Source organism: Antechinus flavipes, chromosome 1 (genome assembly GCF_016432865.1).
Source record: "Antechinus flavipes isolate AdamAnt ecotype Samford, QLD, Australia chromosome 1, AdamAnt_v2, whole genome shotgun sequence".
Lineage (NCBI taxonomy): Eukaryota > Metazoa > Chordata > Mammalia > Dasyuromorphia > Dasyuridae > Antechinus > Antechinus flavipes.
In genome coordinates, this window is record NC_067398.1 from 483,704,775 (window position 1) to 483,731,958 (window position 27,184).

Consider the following 27,184-nt stretch of genomic DNA (forward strand, 5'->3'; position numbering starts at 1 on the left):
TTTTGCTAGATAAGTTATTCTTAATTATAAAATTTTATTTGTTTGCTATAGCATTATCGTATTTTAAGTTCTTCTAGAAGTCAGATGGTAGTTTATTGTGATCTTGAGTGTATATTCTGGATAGTTCTTGATGTTTCTGGGATCTTTTTTTTCCCCCCTCTTGTAGTTTCAGGAGGTGATCAATGGATTCTATTTTTATCTTTCACTTTGTTTCCAATGCATATGGGAATTTTTTGTTTATTAATTTTTGAAATGTGGTATCCAAATTCCTTTATTTGGAGGGAGGAGTTGTGATTTCAGTTGTTCAATGATGCTTATATTATGTCTTCTTGACCTGTTTTTCCTCCCCTACTATCTCCCCCATCTTTTTAGTTTTATTTTAATATGTCCTCTTGTTTCATGGAGTCATTGTTTTCTCTTTGGCCCATTCTAATTTTCAGGGATTTCAATTATTCAATAAGCTTTACCATTGTATGTTAAGTGATCAATTTTATATGCCATTCTTACCTCCTTAGCTGTTATTTACTTAACATTACATCATTTATCTCTTGTTTGTTCATCGATGTCATCTCTTTCTTCTCCTCCTCTGGTCTTGCATAAAATAGCAAAGATGACTAGACTTGATCTTTAGGAATTCCTGTTTTGGGGCTTTAGTTTTTCTGGTGACTTAGCTTACCAATTTCCTTCTAGTTTATTTCTCAGCCCAAGTTAGCTCTATCATTGCTGTGACCCTGATTATGCCTTCTCACCCTGCCCCCATTCCTGATACCTTCTTTGATGTTACTGATATAAGACCCCAGATGGTTTTACTTCTTGAATGTTTCCTTACTCTCTTATCCTGCTGTGATTCCTAGGGTGTGGACTGCCTAAACCTGGGCTTATCAGCTGTTCTGCCTGGGCCCTGCTTAGTCTTTCTCTCCCTTCTATGCCTTGAATGTGGCTGCCCAAAGGTTTTTCTAGCCATGTCTTCTTTTTTGGGATCTCTGAAATGTTGCCTTTCTAAACTGGCTTGTCTTTGTTCAGTTTTTCCATCAGATTCTGAAGGTCTTTTTTGTGCAAAGTTGGACTATATGGAAGACTTTAAAGCTTTTTTCTCTTTTTTTTTTTTTTTTTTGCCTTGCTTTGTTTTAACATTGTCACTTCTCAGGTAATGAATTTTACTGTGGGGTGAGTGGGGATTCTGAGTTCCCCTATCTTATCTTATCATGCTTCTATCTTCTTGCAGTTTCATGTAATTTACATTTTATTTTAGCAGAGTGGGTTTTTACTCCAAATGTGATTTCATAATTTTGATTGTACCCATTTTCCTCATACATAATTTTGATGGAAGGTTTTGCTTGTAGGGAATCTGAAAGTCATTCACTACTTCACCTCTTTCTTTGAAATCCTCTTCACAATAAGGATATATTTAAAGACTAACAATCAGAAAAAATAAAGACATATTTCCATATTGCTGTATATGCTTTGCAAAGATACTTTTTTTTCTGCTTAAGTATGATTAAATATGTGGTTATCAGAGGGCTTTTCATTATAAGCTTTAGGGAATCACAGGATAAGAGTTCAAATTCCTGTTCTGATACATAGATTTATGTTTGGAATTTCTCATTTGTAAAAATGAGGGCAGTTCAACTATATGACTGCTGACTTTCCTTGTAGCTCCATAGCTATCAAAAGTAATTGCAGAGCAGTTGTAAAATAATCTTTAAAATTTGTTTTCCTTAACATCCTTTTGCTTTGTTTCATATTTGTTTTGTATATCATTTCCCTTTGAGAAAAATACAGTTTACAAAACTGTCTTTGACTTTTCTATAGATCAGTTCTCTTCCATTCTTCCCCTCCCCCCAATCCCCATGAAGGGGTATAAGACAATTAAGCAGCATACTATTATTGGTAATTGTAGCTTAAAAATATACTAAATGAATGCCAACTAATCTATCCTCTTTGTTTTCAGAGTGTTGTGATTTTTTTTTTTTTCCAGGAAAGCATCCTGCTAGCATAATGTCAGTAAGAGGGCGGCAGGATTTAGAAATTCAAGGTCCTCGACTTAATAATACAAAAGAAGAAAAAACATCTATTAAATATGGTCCTGATCGCCGTTTAGATCCCATTATCACTGAGGAAATGCCATTATTGGAGGTATGGATTAATCAAAAATGCAAAAAAGCAAAAATACTTACAAAGGCTTAATTTGTTAAAATAACTACACAAATGATCCTACTCATATCTGGGATCCAAAATGTTGCATTTGAAATTGAATATATGAGTAATGGTGCACTACTGATTTTCTTATCAAGTATATCATCTCTTTAAGACAGATAGGTATGAGTTGAAAATTTCCAGGTTGGTCAAAAAAATCAATAATGTATAGTATTTTTCTTTTAGCCTTCCCACTGATTGGTTAGGTTTCTCTGGTTTTGATCCTTATATCCATCCATTCCTTTTACAATTTGTAAGTTGTTCATCTTAGTTTATAGATATGACCAATGTATCTTTCAGTGAGTGATGAATTCCCTTTTTAGATGAGTTGAGCTTTACTTTTGTTATCTATAAGACAGAATTTTATAGGCTAGCCACATATAATTTCCATGTTTTATATAACATAAGGATTGAAATTGGAATAGGTGAACAATCTATCCTCTAAACTTTAATAATTTTGCTTTTAAATGTCAATTATAAATTGTTTTTATTTTTAACTGTGAAGACTTGAATTAATGGAGAATTTGTGAAAAATACCTTATATTAAAATAAGTATCCCAGTTATAAAAAAGAATTCTAAAATTTTTATCTATAATTCCTATTTAAGGAATTTAGTTCCTTACTTGGAAGTTCCTTATGTAAATGAAATTACAGATCTAGTCCTAATTGATTCCTTGTTAGGGTATAAAATATTCTAGGAAATTATATACTGTATTGTGATTTATTATTCTAGCAAGTTAGCTATGGTAAGATGTGCCTGATATATATAGAATATAGAAATTGGGATTATACCTTTGATTTCAAAGAGAATGCCTAAATTAGGAAACTCTTTGCTAATGCAGATTGGCAACTCTTCAACTTACAGTTTTAGAGTGATGCCTAAAGCATTAAAACGTTAAGTGAATTGTCCATAGTCATATAGCTGGTATATGTCAGAGGCAAGACTTGAAATTAGGTTTTCCTGGTTTTCAGGTCCATGTCTTTCTAGAATGTTGCCCTGATTAGAACGAAAGGATATATATTTTTTCTACATTTTTTCATTTAACTTGTAATCGAGAGAACAGCTGTTTTTTGGCAATGAATAGGGATCAAAAAGCTGTAACAATTAGAAAGCAATATAAAATATGGAAATACTGATAAAAATAAAAGTGATTTTTGTACTAGAAACAAAATATGTTCTGCTAATGCCTCCCAATGTCTATCCCTACTCTGACTCCTTTGATAGATGGATATAATGTTGATCTTTTCATCTCCATTTTAGTTTGGATATTAAAAATTTTTAGTATACTCTTTATAGTTCCCTTATTAAGAACATTAACAAACTTTGAAAAATTTTCAAAGCTAGGAAGATACAGGATATAGGAAAATATTCTTTTGTGTATTTAATTTTGAGTTTCATATCTATCAAGAAGATGGATTTTAAAATTTCTCATGTCTTATTAAATTTTAGTCATACAGATAGTACTGATAATAGAAGAGAAATTACTAAAACTGAAAGTTGTGTTATATCTGTGCGAAATGGTGGGGAGGAGTTTTCAATGCTTTATTTCTGTCCCTATTTCAAAATAATGAAAACTCAGATGACATTTCTGGATGGTGTTTGTTCCCCCAGAGATTAATATACATATTGATCTTTGTTATTTTGTTAAATGATCCTAGACAGTGACTACACAGTAAACTCTCCAAGTTTGCAGTGATCATTAAGATATTGTAATGAAATGCCAAGCTAGTAGAAACAAACTAAGACAATCTAATAAAGCTTTGTGCATTTAATATCCCAAAAAAAGAAAGGGGGGGGCTGATTAACTAAGGTTAAGGAAATATGCTCAAAGAAAATATGAAATTATAATTTTATAATAATGGAATTTGTCTGAAAAAAAGGACTTATTCTCACAACTTTGGTAAGAGACATGAAAATATATAAAGACTTTAAAAGACATTGATTCAGTGATCATAAGGGTCAGATCTTGATTATAATGGACAACAAAATTCATATAAAATATATATTGCATCTGTATCTGAGATACTATATATGTTTCTAGTTATTTTACATTGTAAAAATTATAAAGCTATCCAAGTCCAGATAAAGATTACAAAAATAGTCAGTGAAGATACTCTAGTAGCAAACTCTAAATTCGTATTCAGGACATAAAAATAATATTACAGATGGAATAGAGATTAAAATTTATTATAAACATTATGAGGAGCTTAAGGAAGATAACACTGGTGCAACATCAAAAAGACCTGAGTATAAAAGCAAGTTATGTAATTTTTCTGTTACTCATCTTTATAGAAGACAATGCAGACATTTGTATCTGTGAAAAGTGCATCCACATCAGAAAATTCTTAACACCAATGAAATCGTCAAACTAGACCATGTATGAAAAAGCAGTGAGTTAGGTTAAAAAAGTCTCATTCATCAAATCTTAATATGTGAGATTTGAAAATTGGGAAAGGAATTTGGGCTTGGGAACACATGTGGGTGATCCCAGCTTCCAGGAAGGCTGAGAGATTTCTTAAGCTTAGGAATTTCTAACTGCATTGGGCTGCCCCAGGAAAGAAACGCTTATTGAATACCCACTCTAAATATTGCATTAATATGAGAAAGAAGCTTCTTAGGAACAGATTTTCTAGGGAGGGAACCAGGTCAAGTCAGAAATGAAAAAGATCAAAACAGTGACTCTTGCCTTCCCAGTATGGGCAGGATAGGCCAACTTCCTATTGGAAGGAAGGAAAGAGGGAAAGAGAGGAAGGGGGAGAGAGAAAAAGTAAAAAAGGGAGAAAGGATAGAAGTAGTTATTTAGAACATCTCTTCCATCTGTAATGATGTTACTGAAAAGTCTCTAGAATATTTTGAAATGAATTACTTACTAATAAAGATGATGTAGTTAGTCTTTAAAAAGTAGCATTTCTTTAATTTGCTTTTCTGATGACAGAGAGAATACTGAGGTGTTCATTTATCCATTTTGCTTGTTTTTTTTTTTTTTTTGTTTTGTTTTGTTTTTTTGCCCTGTAGAACAAATCTTGTGCCACACATGACAACAATTTTATAGGGAATTGATGACAAATATAAGGAAGGGAATGGAAATGAGCACCTAGCTGCTTATAATGGATTTAAGTCATTTGACTCAGATGAATTACAAAGTAATATATCTTGGATACTGAAAGATCTGGAAGATAGAATTGTGGAGTAACTTGCACTCACATTTGAAAGATTATGGAAAATGAGAGAGAAACCACAAGGTTGGAGAAGGGCAGATATTGTCCTGGTTTTCAAAAAAGAGAAGATAAATACTTCCCACTATAGATCAAGGAGCTTGACATCAGTATCTGGGTAAATTTTCGAACTGATCAGATCAGTTCATTGATCAGATCATTAAAGAGATGCTAGGCAAACAATGAGAAAGTGGTGATTACAAAGGACGAGGATGACTTAGTCCAAAACATAGAATGGCAGACTAACTTAATTTCCTTTTTTTGACAAGATTACTAAAAGAGAAGATGAATGAAATGTTGTGGTATAGTTTACTTAGATTTTAGGAAAGCTTTTTAATAAAATAGGACATATTACTTTTTTGGAGAAAGATATAGATTAGATAAAGATACAGTTAAGTCATTGAAGTACTGGATAGATGGGCTCAAAAAATAGCTAATGGCTCAGTGTTAACCAGGCAGTTCTTTAGTACAGGAAACAATCTGTATGTGGCACTATGATCATCAACTTTTTAAAGCATTTAATTTATTTTGTATTCTAAACTTGACACTACATAAAATGGGCATTTCCATATACCTAGTATAACAACAGAAATGTTTGTGCTTAAAATTGCAGATCTGTTACATATAGCTTGTTTCTCTTTTAAATTTGTGATAAATTCAGTATATAATTTTAAAAATTGTGTCACCTGTGATTTTCTTGTCTTCTTTGTCTCTTCTCCCCCTATTATTAAGCATTTTCTCTCTCTCTTTCCTTTCCCTATTCACTGAAAAGAAAAATTGAAAGAAAGAAGAAATACAGAATTCAAGGTTTATAAGTAACAAAATAAATTCTTGCTTTGGCCATGTCCAAAAGACATTTATAATTCTGCTTATTAGTCTATCATCTCTCTTTCATGAAGTAGGCAGCATTCTTTTCAGTTCTCTACAGTCATTGCATTGAACAAATTTACTTTTATAGTATTGATGTACTCTAGCATAAATTTTTCTTCTGGTTCTGCTTACTTTATACTACATCAATTCTTAAAAATCATCCAGGTCTCTTTGAAAACAATTTTTCCCCATTTCTTACAGCATAATAATATTCTGTTATACACATGAACCGTAATTTGTTCAGCCATTCTCAAATTGGTGGGCACTTCTTTAGTTTCCAATTTTTTTTGCCATTACAAAAAGAGCTGTTATAAATAATATGTATAGGACATTTTCTTCTCTATTTAACCCATTTGGGATATAAGCATAGCATTGGTTTTCTTCGATTAAAGGACTTAACACTGTTTAGGAACTTTGGTCATGTTTCCAAATTGTTTTCCAGAATGTTTAGACTAATTGTAGCTAGTATACTATTGTGCTTTTTGTCCCTTATTTCTTCCAATATTTATTTTGGTTTTGTTTCTTTTTTTGGTGAGCATTGCTGATTTGTGGGTGTGACATGGAACTTCAGAATTAGTTTAATTTGCATTTCTCCATTAGTGATTTAGAACTTTTTTATATGATTGTATATAGTTTGAATTTCTTTGCTTGAGAGCTATCTGTAGCTGTTCACTTCCTTTATCAAGTGGGAAATAGTTCTTACACATTTAAATCAATTCCTTATATATCTTAGAAATGAGACCTTTATCAGGTAAACTTGCTGGGAATATTTCCTAGTTAACTGTTTCCATTCTAATCTTAGCTATATTGAGATTTACATACACAAAACCTTTTAAATTGTATTTATTCAGTTTTGCACTGATTAAATTGGCTGTTTAGACTTCTGAGAGATGCTTTGTATTATTTGTTTGGTCATGAACTCCCCATTAAAAGATCTGAAAAGTAATTTCTTCTTTCTCTAATTTATTTATGCTGTAACTTTTTTATATCTAAGTGATGTATCTGTTTGGAAGTTATTTTGGAATAAACCTAATTTCAGCCATACTACTTTCCAGTTTTCCTAGCAGAATTGATAAAAGTTTTTGCTTCAGTAATTGTATTCTTTTGGCTTATTGACCATTAGGCCATCTGGATAAAGGTAGAGATCGAATGCTCAACAATTTTTCAGGTGATAGACACAAAAATTGGAGTATCTAATAGATGGCATATTGTATGGTAGTCATGATCCAAAAATATCCTGACAGAATAGAACATTGGGTTGAATCTAAGAAGCAGAAATTCAGCAGAGATAAATGCAAAGTCCTACACTTGGGTACCAAAGAAAATTATCTTCACAGGCCTTAATGTGAGACACATTAGACTTTAATTAGGAAAAAGATGGTGGGGATTCAGGTGATTTGGGAGCTTACTATTAGCAGTGTGATTTGTTGCCAAAACAAATTATCATGTTTGGCTATATTAGAGGAATATCTTTTAGGAATAGGGAGGTTGAGGTGATTGTGCAACTGTACTTTACCCTTATCAGACATGTAGAATATTCTTTGCAGTTTTGGGCACCACATTTTAAGAAAGATTCTGATAAACTGGAGAATATCTAGAAAAGAGCAGTCATGCTGAAGGACATTGATTCTATATTACTGAGCACCATTTGAAGGAACTGCACATATATTTAGCCTGAAGAAGAGAAGATGTAAGAGCTTGGAAGGAGGAAAGTAGAGAATATGAAAGCTAGGGCTATAAGGCAGCTAGCCAGTAGTATAGTAGACAGAGGCTTGGGCCTGGAGTCATATTCAGCCTTACTGTATAATGCTAAGTCACATAGTATCCTAGATAAGTCACTTGATTTCATAATCTCAGTTTCCTCGATTATAAAATAAGGACAATGATAATAGTACCTAGTTCACAGGGTTATTATTGTGAAGATCAAGTGAGATAGTATTTATATGAAGAACTTAATACAGAGCCTCACACCTAATAGTGCTATATAAATGTCTGTTCTTACCCATGTTCACTTATGTATATGAAAGGCTGTCATGTGTAAATGAGATTCCATTTTTTTCTGTTTGGCTGTAAAAGAATCAGAAGCACTGGGTAGAAATTGTAAAGAGGTCAATTTAGGCATGATAACAGGAAAAATTTTATCACAATTAGAGCTGTCCAAAAGTGGGATATATACTGCCTTGAGAAGAAGTAGGTACCCCTCTTTGGTTATAAATTGGTATAGATTGGATGACCATTTGCTGGTTGTATTATAGTATGCATTCCTTATGTGTGTATTGGATTAGAGGCAGCTGTATGTTAAAAAGTGGGCAGCTTTCAGAGATGTGGTGTATAGCATTACATTTGCTTATCTGGATCAGAACACATTTTGACAAAAATAATGGGAATTCGGAAGATACTAAATGAAAAATGAAAACTCCACAGGTGTATCAGCAAGTTAATTCAGCTATTCTAAGAAGATAACAATTGAAACTTAGAGGCAGGATTTTTTGGCTCAGTAGGAAGGCAGATGAAATTCAGTTTTATTCTGATAATAACAATCCAAAGCACTTTTATGATATACTGAAAGTTAATTATGAGCCAAAGAGTTTAGTGCATCCTAACTACTCAGTGCTAATGGAGCCACATTGGAGAAAGGCTGAAAACTTGCACAGTTTTCTCAACAGTCTTGTCATCAATACTGAAACCATTGACCTTTCACCTCAGATAGAAACCAACACTCTCTAGCTGAAGTTCCAGCTGAAGAAGAGGTTTTTGAATGCTTTTAGACTATTTTTATATGGCAAAATACTTGGTGCTGATTCTGTTCTGACTGAGATTTACAAAGTGGGGGTTCCATTGATCATACAATAGCTGACTAAATTTTCTGGATTATATGGCAAGAGTTGGTTATGTCCAGGAGTTTAAGGATACCTTCATTGGCCAATTCTATAGAGATAAAGGGAATAGATTGTCCTGTGACAATTTAAGCCAGAGGAAGGAGTCTATCTATTAGTCATTGCTGGCAGGATTCTTGCCAGAGTCCTACTTAATAGGCTGATCCTGTAATTGGAAGAAGGTCATGTACCTGAAAGCCAGGGTGGCTTCAGAAGAGGCCAAGGAACAGTTGATGTGGTGTCTGCTCCCCAGCAATGCCAAGAAAACTGCCAGAAGCAGAACAGAGGTCTGTATACAACATTTGTAGATCTCACCAAGACCTTATGAAAGTGATGTCAAAATTCAGTTACCAGAGAAATTCATCAGTATAGTACGTCAGTTTCATGATGACACGCTTGCTTGATTCTGAACAGCATTCCCATGGAATGAAACAAGACTCTGTGCTTGTTTGCATGCTGTTTTCCGTCTTGTTTTCATATGCCTTCAATGAGAACAAATATGGCATCAAAGTCAGCACATACCGATTTCATCTTGAAAAGGATACAAGCCAAAACTAAAGGGAATGTGGATGCCTGACTTTTTTGTTTGCAGATGATTGTGTACTCAGTGCAGCCTCTGAAGCTAGATGCAACAAGGTATGGATCAATTCTTAGCTATTTGTGTTAATTTTGGCCTAACAATTAACACCAAGAAAACACAGGTACTCCATCAGCCAGTATACAGCCATACAATCCATATGTAGAACCATCAGTTACAGCAAATGGTAAAGTTTTGAATGCCGTGGATAAATTCTCTTACCTTGTCAGTATACTTTCCAGAGTGTTCACATTGATAATGAGATTGATACTCAATTCTAGAGCTAGTTTAGTGTTTGGGAGGCTCCAAAGAAAAGTGTGGGAAAGGAGAAGTGTTAGACTGAGTACCAAGCTAAAGATCTGCAAAGCAGTTGTGCTGATCTCATTGTTGTATGCCTATGAAACTGGACATCATGCCAGAACCATGCCATGCTTCCATTTGAATTGTCTTAGATTCTGAAGATCATCTGGCAGGATAAGGTAACAGATATTAAGGTCCTTTTTCAAACTAAACTACTAGGTATTTTAACTCTACTGCAGAAAGCACAACTCTGTTGGGCTGGCCACATTGTTTGAATGCCAAATGTATACTTGTCCAAAAGATTATTTTATGGAGAACTCACATAGGATAAGTGCTCACAAACTCAGAAAAAGCAACACAAGAACACTTTCAAAGTCTTTTAAGAACTTTAGAATTGACATGGGAGATACTGACACAGGACCACCTAGTATGGCATATCCTCATCAGAGGGTGCTGTGTACTCTGGGCAAAGTAGAACTGAAGTAGTTCAAAAGAAATGCAAGATGCATAAAATTACAAAATCCCTTACAAATGTTCATATGGATTATTTGTATCCATGCTCGTATTGGTCTGATCAGCCATAGTTGGATACACTAGCTTGACTCTGACATAGTGATGTCATTTTGGTCTAACTCTAGAATAAAGGATCACAACAAGAGGCAGCTAAGGGTACAATTGATAGAACACTGGGCTTGATGTTCAAAAGACCTAGGCTCATATCCATCCTTAGACTTTTAATAGCGCAAGACTATGGGCAAGTCAATTAACTTGTCTCACTTTCCTTAATTATAAAAGAGATGGCATCCTTTAGAAAAATAATAGTACCTTCTTCATGTTGTCATTATAGGGAGCAAATGAGATAACTGTGCCTAGAACATAGTAAGCAATTAAAAAATGCTTATTTTCCCCCTTTCTCTCTTTGGAGTAGTTAACCACTGAAGCCTTTTACAACTCCTCAGATTATGATTCCATAATTTACTCACACATTCCCTGTCATTTCATCCTTTCATCTTTTGTCTAACAATCAATTTTCTTTTTTTTTTTTTTAAATAACTTTTTATTGACAGAACCCAAGCCAGGGTAATTTTTTACAGCATTATCCCTTGCACTCACTTCTGTTCCGATTTTTCCCTTCCCTCCACCCCATTCCCCAGATGGCAAGCAGTCCTTTACATGTTAAATAGGTTACAGTATATCCTAGATACAATATATGTGTGCAGAACCGAACAGTTTTCTTGTTGCACAGGGAGAATTGGATTCAGAAGGTATAAATAACCCGGGAAGAAAAACAAAAATGCAAGCAGTTTATATTCATTTCCCAGTGTTCTTTCTTTGGATGTAGCTGCTTCTGTCCATCCTTGATCAATTGAAACTGAATTAGCTCTCTTTATTGAAAAGATCCACTTTCATCAGAATACATCCTCAAACAGTGTCGTTGTTGAGGTATATAATGATCTCCTGGTTCTGCTCATTTCACTTAGCATCAGTTCATGTAAGTCTCTCCAGTCCTCTCTGTATTCATCCTGCTGGTCATTTCTTACAGAACAATAATATTCCATAACATTCATACACCACAATTTACCCAACCATTCTCCAATTGATGGGCATCCATTCATTTTCCAGCTTCTAGCCACTACAAACAGGGCTGTCACAAACATTTTAGCACATACAGGTCCCTTTCCCTTTTTTAGTAACAATCAATTTTCTTAATGCTTGCCAAAGTATCTTTATTTCTGTGAGTTAATTTGAGCCATTTCCATTTTAGTTGGTACAGTTGATAGAACACCCATGCTGTTGAATTGAATGTTGGTTGATTGACAGGTTTATCTCTTTTGGAGACTGATGAGGAGAACCAGCTCTCTTGGAAGGAGCTTGATGATCTCACTTATAATTGATTTTGTGATGAGATTATTGCATGAATCACTAGGGGGATTCTGGAACTTTAGTGTTATAAATCTCCAGAATGGCTTTTGAGTCACAGTTTGCATTAAATTATTGCCTTAATGGGTTCTGTGATAATGCTGACCATTCCTTAATTTTAAAAATTCTTAATATGTATGTTTAACATTCATTCTCTTGATTTTTCTTACAAGTATATATTTCTCCATAGTGATATGCTCACAATGCAGTCCCAAACATAAAAGAATTTTTAAATTTCCAGGAATAATTTCACTGTAGTTTTCAGAAACCATCCAAGTATAAGTATGAGCCTACAGGGGAATTTTATTAAAACTTTTTTCCTTCTACCTTTGTTCCTTTGCTAGTTTTCCTTATTGGTTCTCTGCCTTTCACCACTATAACAGTTGTGTACCTTTTGAAAGTTCCTTTTAGGTCATTATGAAATTTGTGTGTGTATGTGTGTGTAATCACACTTTTCCTTTCTCTCTTGTACTAAAAACAAAAGAAACATTATTTTGCCCACTATTCTTACCAATGTATAAATAAGTATTTGTAGTATTTTTTTCCAGTTGAGGTGTGATATGAGATGAGAAATTGAAAATTGTTAAGTTAATACATCACTAGTTTTTGCATACAATTGTAGAAACTATGTGCTTGCACCCTAGAGGCCAAGATATTCGTTGTAATTTATTAAGTTTCAAAAAAGATACATGGCCCATATGTGGGCTGCATACTGCCCACTGCACTCTGGAGGAAGTCTTGAACTAAATTAAAAGGCATGTGGGAAATATCTAAGAAACTAAATAAAAATATACTAAGATATAGATAATGTTAATATTTGGTTTTCTGAGATAATGTGCAACCCACAGGAATCTTTATATATGGGTTAGTGGCTATTTTTCCTGTTTGGGTTAGGCACCACCAACTGTAGTATTCCTTCTTATTATCCCTTTTTCCCCAAGAAAATCTGTTTGACTGTGCCTGTTATTAGGTACTTGGAATTACCATTTTTCTTGAGATTTATTGCCAATCAAACTATTCTAAATATGCTGTAGATATGACTTTGTAATTGATTTACCTGCAAAGACAGTTTCCTTGTACATGTTTTGATTATGATTAATGAAGTATTTATAAAAATGTCTTGCTAAATGTATTTTTGTTAAAAAGTAGGAACTCAGTTGTAGAAAGAAATTCATGTAGTATTTGTCAAAATAATAATTTTTTTTTCCTCCCTCAATGCAGGTGTTCTTTATAAATTTTCCTACGGGACTTCTTTGTGGGGAAATCAGAAAAGCATATGTTGAATTTGTCAACGTCAGCAAGTGTCCTCTTACTGGATTGAAGGTTGTTTCTAAACGTCCAGAGTTTTTTACTTTTGGTGGTAATACTGCTGTTTTAACACCTCTGAGTCCCTCAGCTTCTGAGAACTGTAGTGCTTATAAGACTGTTGTGGCAGATTCTACCTCTGGATCTACTGCCCTCACATCATCAGCTTCGTCAATAGACTTTGGCTTTGGCATAGGAAATCAGCCAGAGGTGATTCATGTGCCCCTTCCTGACTCTGTTCTTATGCCTGGGGCTTCAGTCCAGTTGCCTATGTGGTTACGTGGACCAGATGAAGAAGGTGTTCATGAAATAAACTTTTTGTTTTATTATGAAAGTATTAAAAAGCAGCCTAACATCTGGTGAGTATTTTTTAATTTTTTTAAGATAAACTTCCATTTATAATGTGTTTTTAAAATATTCATATTATTAACATACTACCATTTTAAAAAGGAAAACAATCACCCTTCTTCTTTACTGTGCATAATGTTTATGCCTCAGGTTGTGCCTAATATCTCTGAACTGCCTGGCTGCAAGATTTGACAGAGGTGGACTCTAATCTCTAAGACCACTTCAAGCTCCAAAATGCAATGATTCTGATATGGCCACAGGTTCCAAAATTTCCAGGTGACCACTGTGTCAACCCAGTGTAATTGGATATCGTTCATACTTGAAGAAGCTATCTAACCCATCATCAGGAGGGTGTGTGCTTTGACATTATTTTCTTCCTTTAGTGGATTTAATTATATGCCTATCCATTTCTTCTTTCACACAGGACCCTTTGTAACCAGTGTGTACATTTTCAAAATTGCTGGCTCGTGTGACAGTTTAATTTATGTCATTAGATAGAATAAAACTAATTAATTAGCTAACATGTAGAGAATTGCTTATCTTGGTCATAATTCAACATATAGCACAGCAGAATCCGATTTGTATAATTGTTTCAGGAAAATAGCTGGAAATAACTTTCTTTTTTTATGTTTACTTAAATAAAGCTATTGAAATATTTTATAGAGTTTCAGACCATTAAAAAAATCTGGTTTGTTTTAGTGAACACTGACAGTGAGATGTCAAAAAAAATTTTATCAATGGACACTTTTTATCATTGCTCATCATAAACTACTTAGGAAATAAAGTCAAAGAATGTGTAATAATAACAGATTTGGGGCAAAATAATGGTCTGAATTTCAGGGCAATTCACAAAGCTAAATTAAAAATTGACTTTCCTCATCTACTTTGACTCATAGAATTAATTTTTCAGTAGAAATATCTGATACATAAGTGGACTTTTGGAAGACTAAAAACCATACTTGAACAGTCTCTCCCTGAAATGATAGTCACTTTTACATTTTGCTAGTAAAAAATTTTTTTTGGTCAAGAGTGTAACCGTTTGAAAAAATTGGCTCATTTTTCCTTTTGGAAGTGAAGAAGTTTAAATGTTTAAAAATAATAATAATGTCAATCTATTTTTGTAATCTCCAAACTTCTATTTAAAGGCTAGTAGGATTATTATAACCTTTTAGTTAATATAATTTTTAATTAATTAGTTAATTTAGTTAATTAGTAATTTAGTTAATAAGCAGATTTGAGAATTAAGTCATAAACATATATTCCTCTAAAGTGTGCAAAACACTTTTACCTGAATTTCAGTTCTTCAGATAACACTGAAATCAGTCCTATTAGTGTCCTTATTTTCTAAGGAGAAAACTCACAACAAGTAACTTGCTCAGAGATCACAAAGCTATTTAGAGTCTGAGGTGGATTTCAAATCCAAGTCATTCTTCTCTGCTGTATCATATCAGTGTGCTTTTATTTATTTTAGGGTTTGGTGATTAAAAGGAATAGATTTTTAATTAGTAATCAAGATTTCATTTAAAAAAAGCTTATGTGTAAAATTAATTACTCAAAGGTTTAGTTAACCTATACATTTATTTTATTTTTGTTTGTTTTTTGAGTCAGTTGGGGTTAACTGACTTGCCCAGGGTCACAGCTAGTTAAGTGTTAAATGTCTGAGGCCGAATTTGAACTCAAGGACTGATGCTCCCTTACTGTACCATCTAGCTGATATCAGATTCATTTCTACAAACATTTTTATGCTAGGCACTGTACTAGGTGCTGGGGATCCAGAGAACATTTTCTTCACTTAAGGAATTTTCGTTTTTTTTTTTAAATTTTTTTTAAGGGAGATAACATGTATATACGTAAGTATAAATACAAAATACAAGATATAATTGGGGAGGGAGAGAGATAGTAAGATGGAGATCAAGGCTGGTTTTATGTGGCACGTGGTACTTCAGCTGAGCCTTGAAGGAATTATAGACATTTCACTTGGGAAGCCATTAATTATGATGGATAAAGAGGATTGTAGTTTTATATGAAGGAGAAAATATAGGTCAAGAATTTCAAAAGGAGAGGACGATGTGTGTGAAATTATAAAACAATTGGCATTCTCCTAGCAAAAGGTAAATAATTCATTTTACTTAGTTAAAAAGAGGGACATTTGATGTATAGGTCTTATTAAAAGCCATGCTTAGAAGTCTAAAGTTTAATGTGGAGGGGGGGAGGTATAGATGACACTAGATAATATAACTGAACAGATATATGTGGATACTAATTATGTATAGACTAGTTGTCTCAAACTAAAGGATTACAACATAGAAATAAGTAAATATAAAAAGTTTTAAATGTATAGGGAGAAACTATTTCAGTCATCAAGTAGAGGGCTAGTTGTGAAAGGATATCATCAAGTGTAGTATCATAGATTTAGAAATAGTGGAGACCTTAGAGGCCAGCATGTTTAACTCTCTTATTTTTTGGGATGGGGAAAGTGATAAGGGAATCAGAATGATTTCCTAAAGTTATACAGGTAGTTGTGGAGGTGAGATTCATGCTTGGCTTCTTACTGCAGAGTATAGCTTATATTAAGGGGACCTTTTTGGAATGAGTGAAGTCTTGGACACCTAGAAGCCTTCTGGTGATCTTCCATAGAACTCACTATGTTCACCATGCATTTGGCATTTATTACATGCTATTTTTATTTACGTTTTGTGTCACTACATCATAAGACCCTAGAGATAGAAGGGACCTCGGGTCATGTGGGACCCAGAAAAGGGACATGACTTGTACAAGTTCACACGATAATAAATAGCAAAGTCAGGAATGGGTCCCAGAATTCTATATCCTATATGAAATTATTTATTTCAAGCAGTATTGGTTACATGACTTTCATATTACAAAGTATTTCTATAGTAGGTTCCTCAAGGAACATTTTAGAACAGTAATAAATCAGACATTGTCTTATATATTTTATATACGTATATACAAGTACCATACAAATAGTAGAAACAGAGAACTATAGAAAAGAGAAGGAAGGATGATATGATGAGGAAGGGCTTCCTGGAGGTGATATTTAATCTGGACTCTTAAGACTGAGTAAAGTTTCTCTTTTTTAAAAGTTTTATTGATGTCTTTTGTTTTATTATCACAAACATATTTATTTTGCATATATATCACCATGAAACTCATACCCTCTTTAGTGAGCCTTCCGTGGTAACAAAGAAAAACAAGTCCAGCAAAACTAATTGCCCAGATAATCAAGTAGACTTTTAATATGTAAGGATGGATACAAATAAATGGCATTGTAGGTAGAGGCAAACATATGCAGCATATGCCGAAACTTGATGAAAAAATCAGGGAAGTCTCCTGGTGCACTTCAGTACTGATGATTATAGAGTAGTGTTTAAAGAGGAAGGGATGGAACCTGGGGCCTGGGGCCTGCAGCTTGGGGCCTGGGATCTGTCAGGGAGGCAGACAGAACAACAGACAACTTTCAAGCCAGGCTATCAAATTTGAGTTTTATTTAGTAGGCATTTGGTGATCTTTAGAGATTTTTTTTTGTTTGTTTAGCAGGGAAGTGGCATGATCAGAGCAGTGCGGTAGGAAAATGAATCTTGAGGTACTGCAATCAAAATTGATCAGAAGTGAGAAAAACAGGTGACTAGGAGACTAGTTAGACTGTTAAAGCATTGTTATAATTTTCTAGGTACAAGGTAATAATAGTTAGCTCTTATAGTATTTTAAGGTGTTGAAAATGCTTTATATAACATAAACATACGTGTGTGTGTGTCTGTGTGTCTGTGTCTGTGTGTCTATGTGTGTCTTTATCCCTTTCTGAGGAAGGTGCTATTTGTGTTTTAGAGGTGAGGAAATAGTATCTGAGGCAGGATTCAAGCATTTCTTTTTGATTCCACAATGCCATCTAGCTGCTTCTAGTAATCAGGGTCTGAACTTTTGATATTCAACATCTTAATAACCTATCTCCCCACACCTTTCCAGTCTTTTGTGCCTTATACTATTCTCTCTCCTTATTCCCTAGTACTCTTGTGTTTCAGTAACATTAGCCTTGGAATTCTTTGAGCAAGATATACTTCAACTGTCAGTTTGGGGCATTTTCACTGACCTTAAGGGCTCCTTCCTCATTTCTATTTCTTGATTCCTTCAGTTCTCTGCTAAAATCTCACTTTTTCCATGAAGCCTTTTTTGCTTCCTTGTAATTTAGTGTCTTCCCTCTATTAATTATCTTCAATTTATCCTGTATACATCTTGTTTGTACATAAATGTCTGCTCTTGTCTCCTCCATTATACTATGAGGGTGGTGACTGTCTTTGACCTTTCTTTGTATCCCCTAGTAGTGCCTGGCTCATGGTAGGTACTTAATAAGTATATATGGACTCAGAAGAAAAAGACCAAAGGAACCAATTTGAGAGAGACTTTGAAGGAATAAGGCATAGAAGTTGTAACTAGATATAAGTTATGAAAAAGGAATAGCCAGTAAAATCCTTGAAGTTTTAATCCAGAATGCCTGAGATTGGGGAAAGGAGGGCAGTGAGGGAGAGGGAGTGGATACCATTAACAAAAATGTAAAAATCAGAAGAAGGTACTCTTTTAAAAAAAGAGAAAAAAGGATGAGTACAGTATGACATGTTCATTTAGAAGTATTGGTAAATCCTTGTGAGCATTTTTAGTAGGTGGTAATAAATTCAGAACTGAGGTAGGGTGGTGATGGTGATAAAGAGATTTGGGAATCATTCTCGAGGAGGATGATAGCTGAAACTGGGAATGAATGAGATCAATGAGGGCTAAGGCAAGAGATTTTAACTTTTAAATTTTCTTGTTCTTATCAATGAGGCTAAAATATTAAGGCCAATTTGTAAAGCTTTAAAAGCTATACGTAAAAGTTTCATCATATTTAATTTAATCTTTCATAGTTGATCCTAGAGACATGAGAGAACCACTTGGATTAAGAAAGTGATTGTTAGTTATGTGGATGAGAAGATCACTCTCAGCAGGATTTAGGGTAGACTGGAGTTGGGATAAGTCTTGAGGCTGTAAGCAGTAATCTAGTCAAGAGCTATTTGGGGCCTAAATTGTGGTTGTGCATATTGGCTGTTAGTCTGAAGGATGGTGCTTTTAATTTTCTTGCTTGTATGAAATATTTTTATGTAGCTTATAGTGGATGAAACAATATTAGGCCTTTCAAATGATCAATCAGAATTGAACTAAACCAATAGAATTTTCTTTTGTTTCTATGGTATCAAGCCTCACTAGTCTAATTAAATATGAAATAATTGAATGAAGACTTTTGAATATCAAACTGAAGTATTAGAAATATTTTTTGTGGTATTCCAATTTTGATTATTATCAAATGGGTGTTATCTAATAATAACCAGCATTACAGTATCATAGTTTTCATTTTTGAAATTTGTTTTGTTTTTATATGTGATTAATTTCCAAAGATATCCCTCCTTCCATTCCCAGAAAGCAATCCTTTGTAATAAAGAATAAGGAAGAAACTCAACACATTAACCACATTTCACAATATATGTAATATTTCACATTCATAATTTTCTACTGGAGGGAATGATTTCCTTAAGCTCTGGGCCCAAGCTTGTTCATTGTAATTATGTAGCATTCAATTTGTTTTTTTATTCTTTCCATTTACATTGTTGTAGCCATTGCTTTTTTTTTCCCCCTTGCTTCTGCTTATTTCACTTTGCATCAGTTTGTGTGTTCCCATGCTTTAGAGTTTACATTTATTTTTCTTCAGTCACAGGGTATTAAGACATACAGCAGTTATTTGTACTAGCCGATCTTTGAATGTACGAGCTACAGTCTGCAGAAGTAATACTCTTGAAGGTGAAGAAGGCAGAGGAGGCAATATGCTTGTCTTTGTGGATGTGGAAAATATCAATACTGTAAGTTTTAGTTTTCTCTTGTAAAATTAGTTTCTTATTTTAACTGTGCACTTAACTGGTTTCAGTTGAGTAGATTTTTTTTCTTTTGTAAATTTTATACTCTGTTGATATAATTGCAGAAGTAATTATATAATAAATCATTTTTGTAACTATCCAATATAATATAGGATATGATTCACTTTCTGATTCCTGGGATTACACCCAGGTCTGCCTCAAAGCTCTTTTAGTCACTTAATGTTAATCAAGTGTTAATACCTTATTTACCTACATTAATTCGATCTTCAACAGTCTTATTTTTTGGGTAAATATATGGCAAGTTCATGTGTCATATAAATTATTAATCTAAACTAAAAAAACACATTAAATTTTGAAAAGGAAAACATAAAGATAAATGTATCAATTTCTCATTAAGGGCAAGTTATTAATGTTAAATTTATAGAATTCTTATAGGTTTTCAGTCACTTTCCAGTGTTTCAATATTATTCCATGCAACAGACCTCCATGAGTTCTGAGGATATTGTCTTGACAGATTTATAGTAGTTTGACTTTCCATTCTTAAAACACTTCAGAATTTCGTGATACTGCAGTCCCATGATACACAGAAAATTCTCTTCAGGCAGATTGTGATTTTAATTATAAGACAGATAGGTTTTTAAAGGATGTATTCTTAGTTTAATCATTTATAATGTAAACTGGCTGTAACATTTGAGCATTCTACTTTGTGTAAGATTTTTTAAGCATTGATGCATTGATTTTTTTTTTTTAAGATTCTAAAATATGTAATGCTGTAAAATTACCCCTGCATATAACTTGTAAATAAAAAAGCTATTAATAAATATATATATATTTAAAAAAAAAGAAAATACAAAGCAGACATCATTAGATTAAGTAAACTGTACCAAAAGTTGAATGAATATTATAATGTTAAATAATGACATAGTCTATCTAGTCTGACATATGACTCATTTAAGGGTCACTAATGTACTGATGTAAAAAAATCAGGACCAGAAAATATTGTGTTGGTTGAATAGATTAATCAGAGACAAGAAAACAATACCAGGAAAATACAATGTATAAACTTAAAAAAAAAAAAAGATTCTAAAATATGGAATTTATTTATTTATTTTTTTAAATTGGCAAAAATTAGTGTTTGCAATTCTCTCTTCCCTCTCATACCCCCAATCCTTATCAATTAAAAAAAGAAAGAAAAACAAATTTCCTGTTGAAAGCAAATACAGTCAGGCAAAATAGATTCTCACATTGGCCACATTCCGACAGAATATGCCTTGGTTTGTATTGAGTATCACTTTTCTGTTAGAAAACCTGTTTTGTCATCTGAAATTGTGTTTGGTAATAATGTTGATTAGAGTTCTTCAGACTGCATCATTTCACGTAGATTTTTTGGCCTCTTTCCAAAATCATAACCTTCATCATTTCCTACAGTACAATAATATTCTTTTACATTCAAATACACCTTTGAATTGTTTTGCATAGGACTAAATCCTTTTCCTTAATCTACCCTTGCGCATTCTCTCTCTTTCTCGCGCGCTCTCTCTCTTTAATTAAAGCTTTTTATTTTTCAAATCACATGCACAAACAATTCTTTAACATTAGCCTTTGCAAAATCTTGTGTTCCAATTTTCCCTCTTTTCCCTTACATTCTCCCCTAGATGGCAAGTAGCCTAATATGGCTAACTAATATGTTAAACATGGTAGAAATGTATGTTGAATCCAATATATGCATACATATATACAATTATTGTGCTGCACAAGAAAAATCAAATCAAACCAGTTTAAAAAAAAAAGCAGCAGAATAAAATGCAAGCAACAACAAAAAGAATGAACATTCTGTGTTGTGAACCACATTCAGTTCCCACAATCCTCTCTCTGGATATAGATGGCTGTCTTCATCACTGAACAATTGGAACTGGTTTTGAATCTTCTTATTGTTGAAGAGAGCCACGCCCATCAAAATTGATCATTGTATAATCTTGTTGTTGCTGTGTATAATGATTGCTTGGTTCTGCTCATTTCATTTAGCATCAGTTCATATAAGTCTCTCTAATCCTTTCTGAAATCATCTTGTTGGTTTTTTCTCATAGAATAATACTATTCTATCACATTCATATACCATAACTTATTCAGCCATTCTCCAACTGATGGGCATCCACTTGGTTTCCAGTTTCTTTCCACTACAAAAAGGGCTGCCATAAACATTTTTGCACATGTGGGTCCTTTCTCTCCTTTGAGATCTCTTTATCTACCCTTGCTCTTTATAACTACCTTCTACTTTGCTTCCTAATTCCTTGTTGAGCAAAGTGTGTGTGTGTGTGTGTGTGTTGTGTGTTTATTCTCTTCTTTGACCATTTCAGATGAAATGGAGATTCCAATATCACTTGTTTTCATTGTTTCTTGCTTATTTGTGTAAAACGTGTATATCCTGATTATGTGAAATAATTTCCCTCATCCTTGCATTCTTTTTTCCTCTCATTTAATTCCTTCTCCCTTCCCTTTCCATTTTTTTTAAGATCATCAAAGAAACAGAACCATTCCCAAGTCTTCTATTTAGACTCCCTTCCTTGACTTCTGATGGTGATAAAGTTTTTGATGAGAAGAGAGGGATATATCATTAGAATCGAATCAGTTTACCCTTATTTAATATCTTATTGTTGTTCATTTGTGGCTGTTTTTTTTATGTTTCTCTTGATTCTGTCATTCTTCATAATTTCTCTATGCTTCTGTTTTTGTTTTGTTTTTGTCAAAAATACTGGGGATTCTTCTATTTCAATAAACTCAGTTTCGTTGGTTAAATTATTTTTGGTTGTAAGTCTACATGTCTTTTTGCCTTCTGGAATTTCATTTTTCAAGCTTATGATTGTGACTGCTAAATTATATTTAATCCTAACTATGGCTCCTCAATTTGGCTGTTTCTCCACCACCACTACCACCTCCTCTTCCCCCGTCATCGGCTGCTTGCAATATTTTTTTCTTTAACTTAGAAGTTCTGGCTTTTGGCTTAGTGTCGTTCCCCCCCATCCCGGGGATGTCTTTTAGGAATTTATTGGTAGATTCTTTCTGTTTCCACATTGCTCTTCTGATTCAAAAGATCTGGTAATTTTTTTTTTTTTTTGTGATTTCTTAAATGATGATATTAAGGCTTTAGTCATAGTTTTTAGGTAGTCCAAATGATTCTTAAGTTATTTCTCTTTGATCTGTTTTTGAGGTGGCATAATGGATAGTTTACTAGGCCTCAGGAAGACCTAAGTTCAAATTTGGCCTTAGACTCATACTAGTTTTATGACTTTAGGCAAGTCATTTAACTTATATTTGCCTCAGTTTCCTCTTCTGTAAAATAAGTATAATTATAGTACACCTAACTCTTAATATAGTTCTGAGTTTCAAATGAAATCATAATGTAAAGTCCTTAGCACAGTCTCTGGCACATAGTAAGCAATATGTAAATGTAAGTGGTTAGCAGCAGCAGTAGTTATTTTTGTTAAGAGACAGCTAGGTGACAGAGTACATAGAATGCTGGGCTTTGAGTCAGGGAGATCTGAGTCCAAATGTAGTCTCAGATATTAGTTTTGTGACAGTATAGGTTACTTAACCTCTATTTGTCTGAATTTTTTCTATTGCAGAAAGAGGATAATTGCATACCTCACAGGGTTAGTGTGAGTATCAAATGAGATAATATTTGTTAATTTCTCAGCTTAAAGCACATAATAGTTGCTTGATAAATGCTTATTCCCTTCCCTTACTGCCTCCTCTTTTCCTATTTTCTTTTAATTTTCCCTTATATTTTCTTAAATTTTTTCAGTATTTTGAGTTTGTTTTAGTATTTTTTTTTTTTAATAAACTCATGTCATTAGTTTCTATTTGATCCATTTTAATTTTCAAGAAGTTTGTTCCTTGGGCAAGATTTAGAACTTCTGGAGCCAAACTTTACTCCCTTTCCAGTTCTTCCTTCCATAACTATGACTTCTTTTCCAGTATTTTCATTTAGTGCTCTCATTTAATTTCATTAAAAAAAAACCTTTTAAGATTATATATATATATATATATATATATATATTAATTAATTCCAGTAATTTTGGTTGAACTTACTATGAGCAAGGTATATTTTGCTTTCAGGCTTTGCTTGTAGATATTATGGATGCTTTCCTTTTTTCTCAATTTGTATTATGGAGTTCTTGAAGGACTTGAGGATCATAACTCACCAGTCTGAAGTTAGAGTTAGATGGTATCAGGAAGGAAGCGGTTAAGAGTGAAGCAAGTAGTCATTTTATTCACCTTGCTCAATAGCCAGGTGAGTGGCATCTACGATGAATCTAATGTGAGAAGTTCCTTATATACAAATTTTTGGGGCAGCATTTATAAACTAAATATTACTCAAGATAATATTGTATGAAACAAAGAAAGATAGCCATTCATTAAACAGAGATGATTATACAAAAAAGAATGGTGTACTAGTTAAAGAAAAAATTGTCTTGTTAGGAAAAAGACAGATAAGGAAGTTAGCTATCCTCTTAATAAAACTCATTCCTTTAAATCCAAGAAATCCGCTAATTGGGCAGACAGGAAGAAACTAACAGGAAATCTTCACCTAAAGCAGCAAAGTCTTTTTTGAACAAGTAAGAGGTAAAAAGAAGACATTGAGGGACATCAGTTGCTGCAGTGGATACTACAGTCACTAGGGAGTCAGTTATAAGAAAATGGCTGCTACAGAACAAGATTGAATTTAGTGTATCTTAAGGATGCAGTATTTCTAAGAAGAAGAGGTTATGTATGTTTTAAATGTGTCAGGGTAGTTCAGTAACAGGAGGTTAGGTAAGGAATATTAAAACAATGGAAAAGAAGGAGGCTTAGTGGAAGATGCCAACCTCTGGAAACTTGCTGAAGGCACATTTTGGGCTTCATCTGGTAGGGTAATTTTGTCTCCTCACAGCATGCTGTTACTGTGATAACTTCTTTTCTTTGCTCATCTTTCCATCCTACTTCCTCACTTTTGACTTAACACACTTATTGGGGGACTCTCTAGATGGAGCTTGTGGGTTTGTTCTTGGGGATATTGAGTAATGCCAGGATCAAGCTGGGTACAGTCTGCAAATTTATATTTGTCAGTGATAGAACTGTAGGATTTACTTTGATTTTTGGCTTTGGCCTTTCTAGATTTCAGAATGGGCTGAAAACTGGAATGGAGACCCTGATCTAACCCTGGGGTCAAAGCACATAGCTACTATTTGCTTCTGAGCTCATTCTTGCTGCTTGCCATCTTGGCTCTGTCCATTGAATATCTTTTTTGTTATAGCTGATATATTTTCATATGTCATAGTGATCCCAGTAATCTACCACTGGGATGGTTACATCCTTGATCTCTGCAAGATATATAACTTCTACCTCCATAATAAAGGATCAGTATACTATATAGTCCATGGGCCAAATCCTGCTGCTGCCTCTTTTTGTATGGCCAGTGATCTAAAATCATTTTTCAAATAAAGTTTCTTATATTTAAAAATATAAAATCTATTCATAGTTCTGGGCCATAACCAAAAAGACAGCAAGCTTCAAACTGTAGTTTGCCAACCTATATATCAGGTTCAGGTAGGCAGGACATACTATTTAGAATTTCTGCTTCAGTTCCTTTACTTTTGGAGATACATTACTTCTTTTCTTTCTTGTGATTTTAGTGAGTTAAGAATTGTCCTATATTATTTGAAATTTTATTTCTTTTATATTTGAAGGCCTTTCTCCTGGTCTCTTGCAAAATTTACTGTTTTTTTTTTTTTTTTAACAGAATAATTTAACCACAATCTTGGAATTTGAAGTACTGATTTTTATTAGTTAATTTTTTTTTTTTTTTTTGCTAGAGCTGATGTGTGGATTCTTTTTGTGGGTAGTGTGCTTTCTGTATTCAGAAGTTTCAGGTACTTGTATCATTTCTTGCATTGTAAAACAAAACCCATCACAAATATGTATTTTTGCAAAACAAATTCTCATATTAGCAATGTAGAGAGAAAAGATGAGAAAATATATTTTATTTTTCATTCATTCTTTCAGCTTTCTATATAAATGTGGATAACATGTTTCATCATGAGTATTTTAAAATTTTGACTGGTCATTTCTTCTTCCTCTTTTTCTCTCTTTACCCCTCTTTCTCCGTTGCCAGTATGATGAGTGAAATGGAACTTAATAGTTGTTGTAATGTTCATTTTTCTATTTTTGATTTTAAGATTTAAAAAAAATATGGCAATTGATAACTTGAATTTCTTCCTTAGAAAATAAATAGAAAATTTATTTTTTTGACGATTATTGTTGGGGAATAAGTCTTAGTCTCATAAATTTAAATTGGTTCTTGTATTTCTTGGAACTCATACTTTTATTAGAGAAATTTGCTATGTATATTGAATTGGTTTTGTTAGAATTAAAACTTAAACTTTATGTAATCTAATTGTCCATTGATCTTATTTTTTTATGTGTCATCCATGTATCTCTTTGAGGTTATCTTTATATGTGATATAGAATGTTGGTCTATATTTTGTTTCTTTCAAATTGTGCTCCAGTTTTTCTAGCAGTTTTGTCTAAAACTTACCCCAAGTAGCTAGGGTTTTGGGGCTTTTAAAACATACTACTATGTTTAGAGGCACTATTAGTGCCTCTTTCTTCCATTTTTAAAAAATTAAAAAAAATGATTACTTGAGACCTTGGAATTTTCATCTTCCAGATAAATTATTTTCATTAGTTTTTCTAACTATGAAGTAATTCATTGCTAGTTTGTTTCACATGACACTGAATAAGTAGTATCATTTTTATAATACTGGGCAGACCTACCCATGAACAGTTAATATTTTTTGACTAGTTAGGTCTATCTTTATTTCTATAAAAAATGTTTTATAATTTGTGTGTGACTTAGACTCTGAAATATTTTATGCATTCTGTAGCTATTTTAAATGAAAATTTTCTTTCTGCTACATTGTGGTATATATGGAAATGCTAATGATTTGTGTGTTTATTTATGTCTTAATATTTTATTGAAATTATTGTTGCCTTTTTATTTTTAGTTAACTCTTTAAGTAAATAATTATATCATCTATAAAAAGTGATTTTTTTTTCTTTTTTGCCTCTACTTAATCTTCACTTTCTTTTTCTTGTCTTGCTGCTAAAGCTAGCATTTCTAAGTACTATGTCAAATAGTAGATTGGACATCCTTGTTTTATCTCTTTTTTTATTGGAAAGGCTTCTAATTAGTTCCAGAACATATAATGATTGCTCTTACATTTAGATGTTTGCTCCTTATCCTTTTAAAAAAAGTCAAGTACAGCAATGAATAGCATGCTAGATTTAAAGTCTAGAAGACTCAAGTTCAAATCCCGACTCAAATACTTCGTTGGTTATATGACCCTGGGCAAATAAGTTAAGTTCTCTCAGATGGGTCTTCTGTAAACTGGGGATAATGATATTTCTTATCTCAAGGATTGGTATAAGTATCAGATGAAATTAAATGTATACAATGCTTTGCAAATTTTAAAGCTTACTATTATTATTTTTATTATGATTTTCTAATTTAAAAAACAAAAATTTTATATTGATGTATTGTTTTTGTTCTTGTTATATATAATCTGTTATATTGATAGTTTTCCTAATAACAAACCCACTCTGTTAAAGCTGTTTGTCTA

General features: G+C 33.1%; 1 protein-coding gene across 3 annotated transcripts in view; it reads left to right on the forward strand.

Annotated features, from left to right (window-relative positions):
* TRAPPC8 (trafficking protein particle complex subunit 8) overlaps nt 1–27,184 on the forward strand; it is a 129,861-nt gene that overhangs the window by 71,545 nt on the left and 31,132 nt on the right. For all 3 annotated transcript variants that reach the window (XM_051970288.1, XM_051970286.1, XM_051970287.1), the window contains 3 exons: nt 1,979–2,136; nt 13,177–13,619; nt 19,364–19,511. In XM_051970288.1, coding sequence (XP_051826248.1) covers nt 1,979–2,136; nt 13,177–13,619; nt 19,364–19,511 — 749 coding nt within the window. The remainder of the gene's footprint in view (nt 1–1,978; nt 2,137–13,176; nt 13,620–19,363; nt 19,512–27,184) is intronic.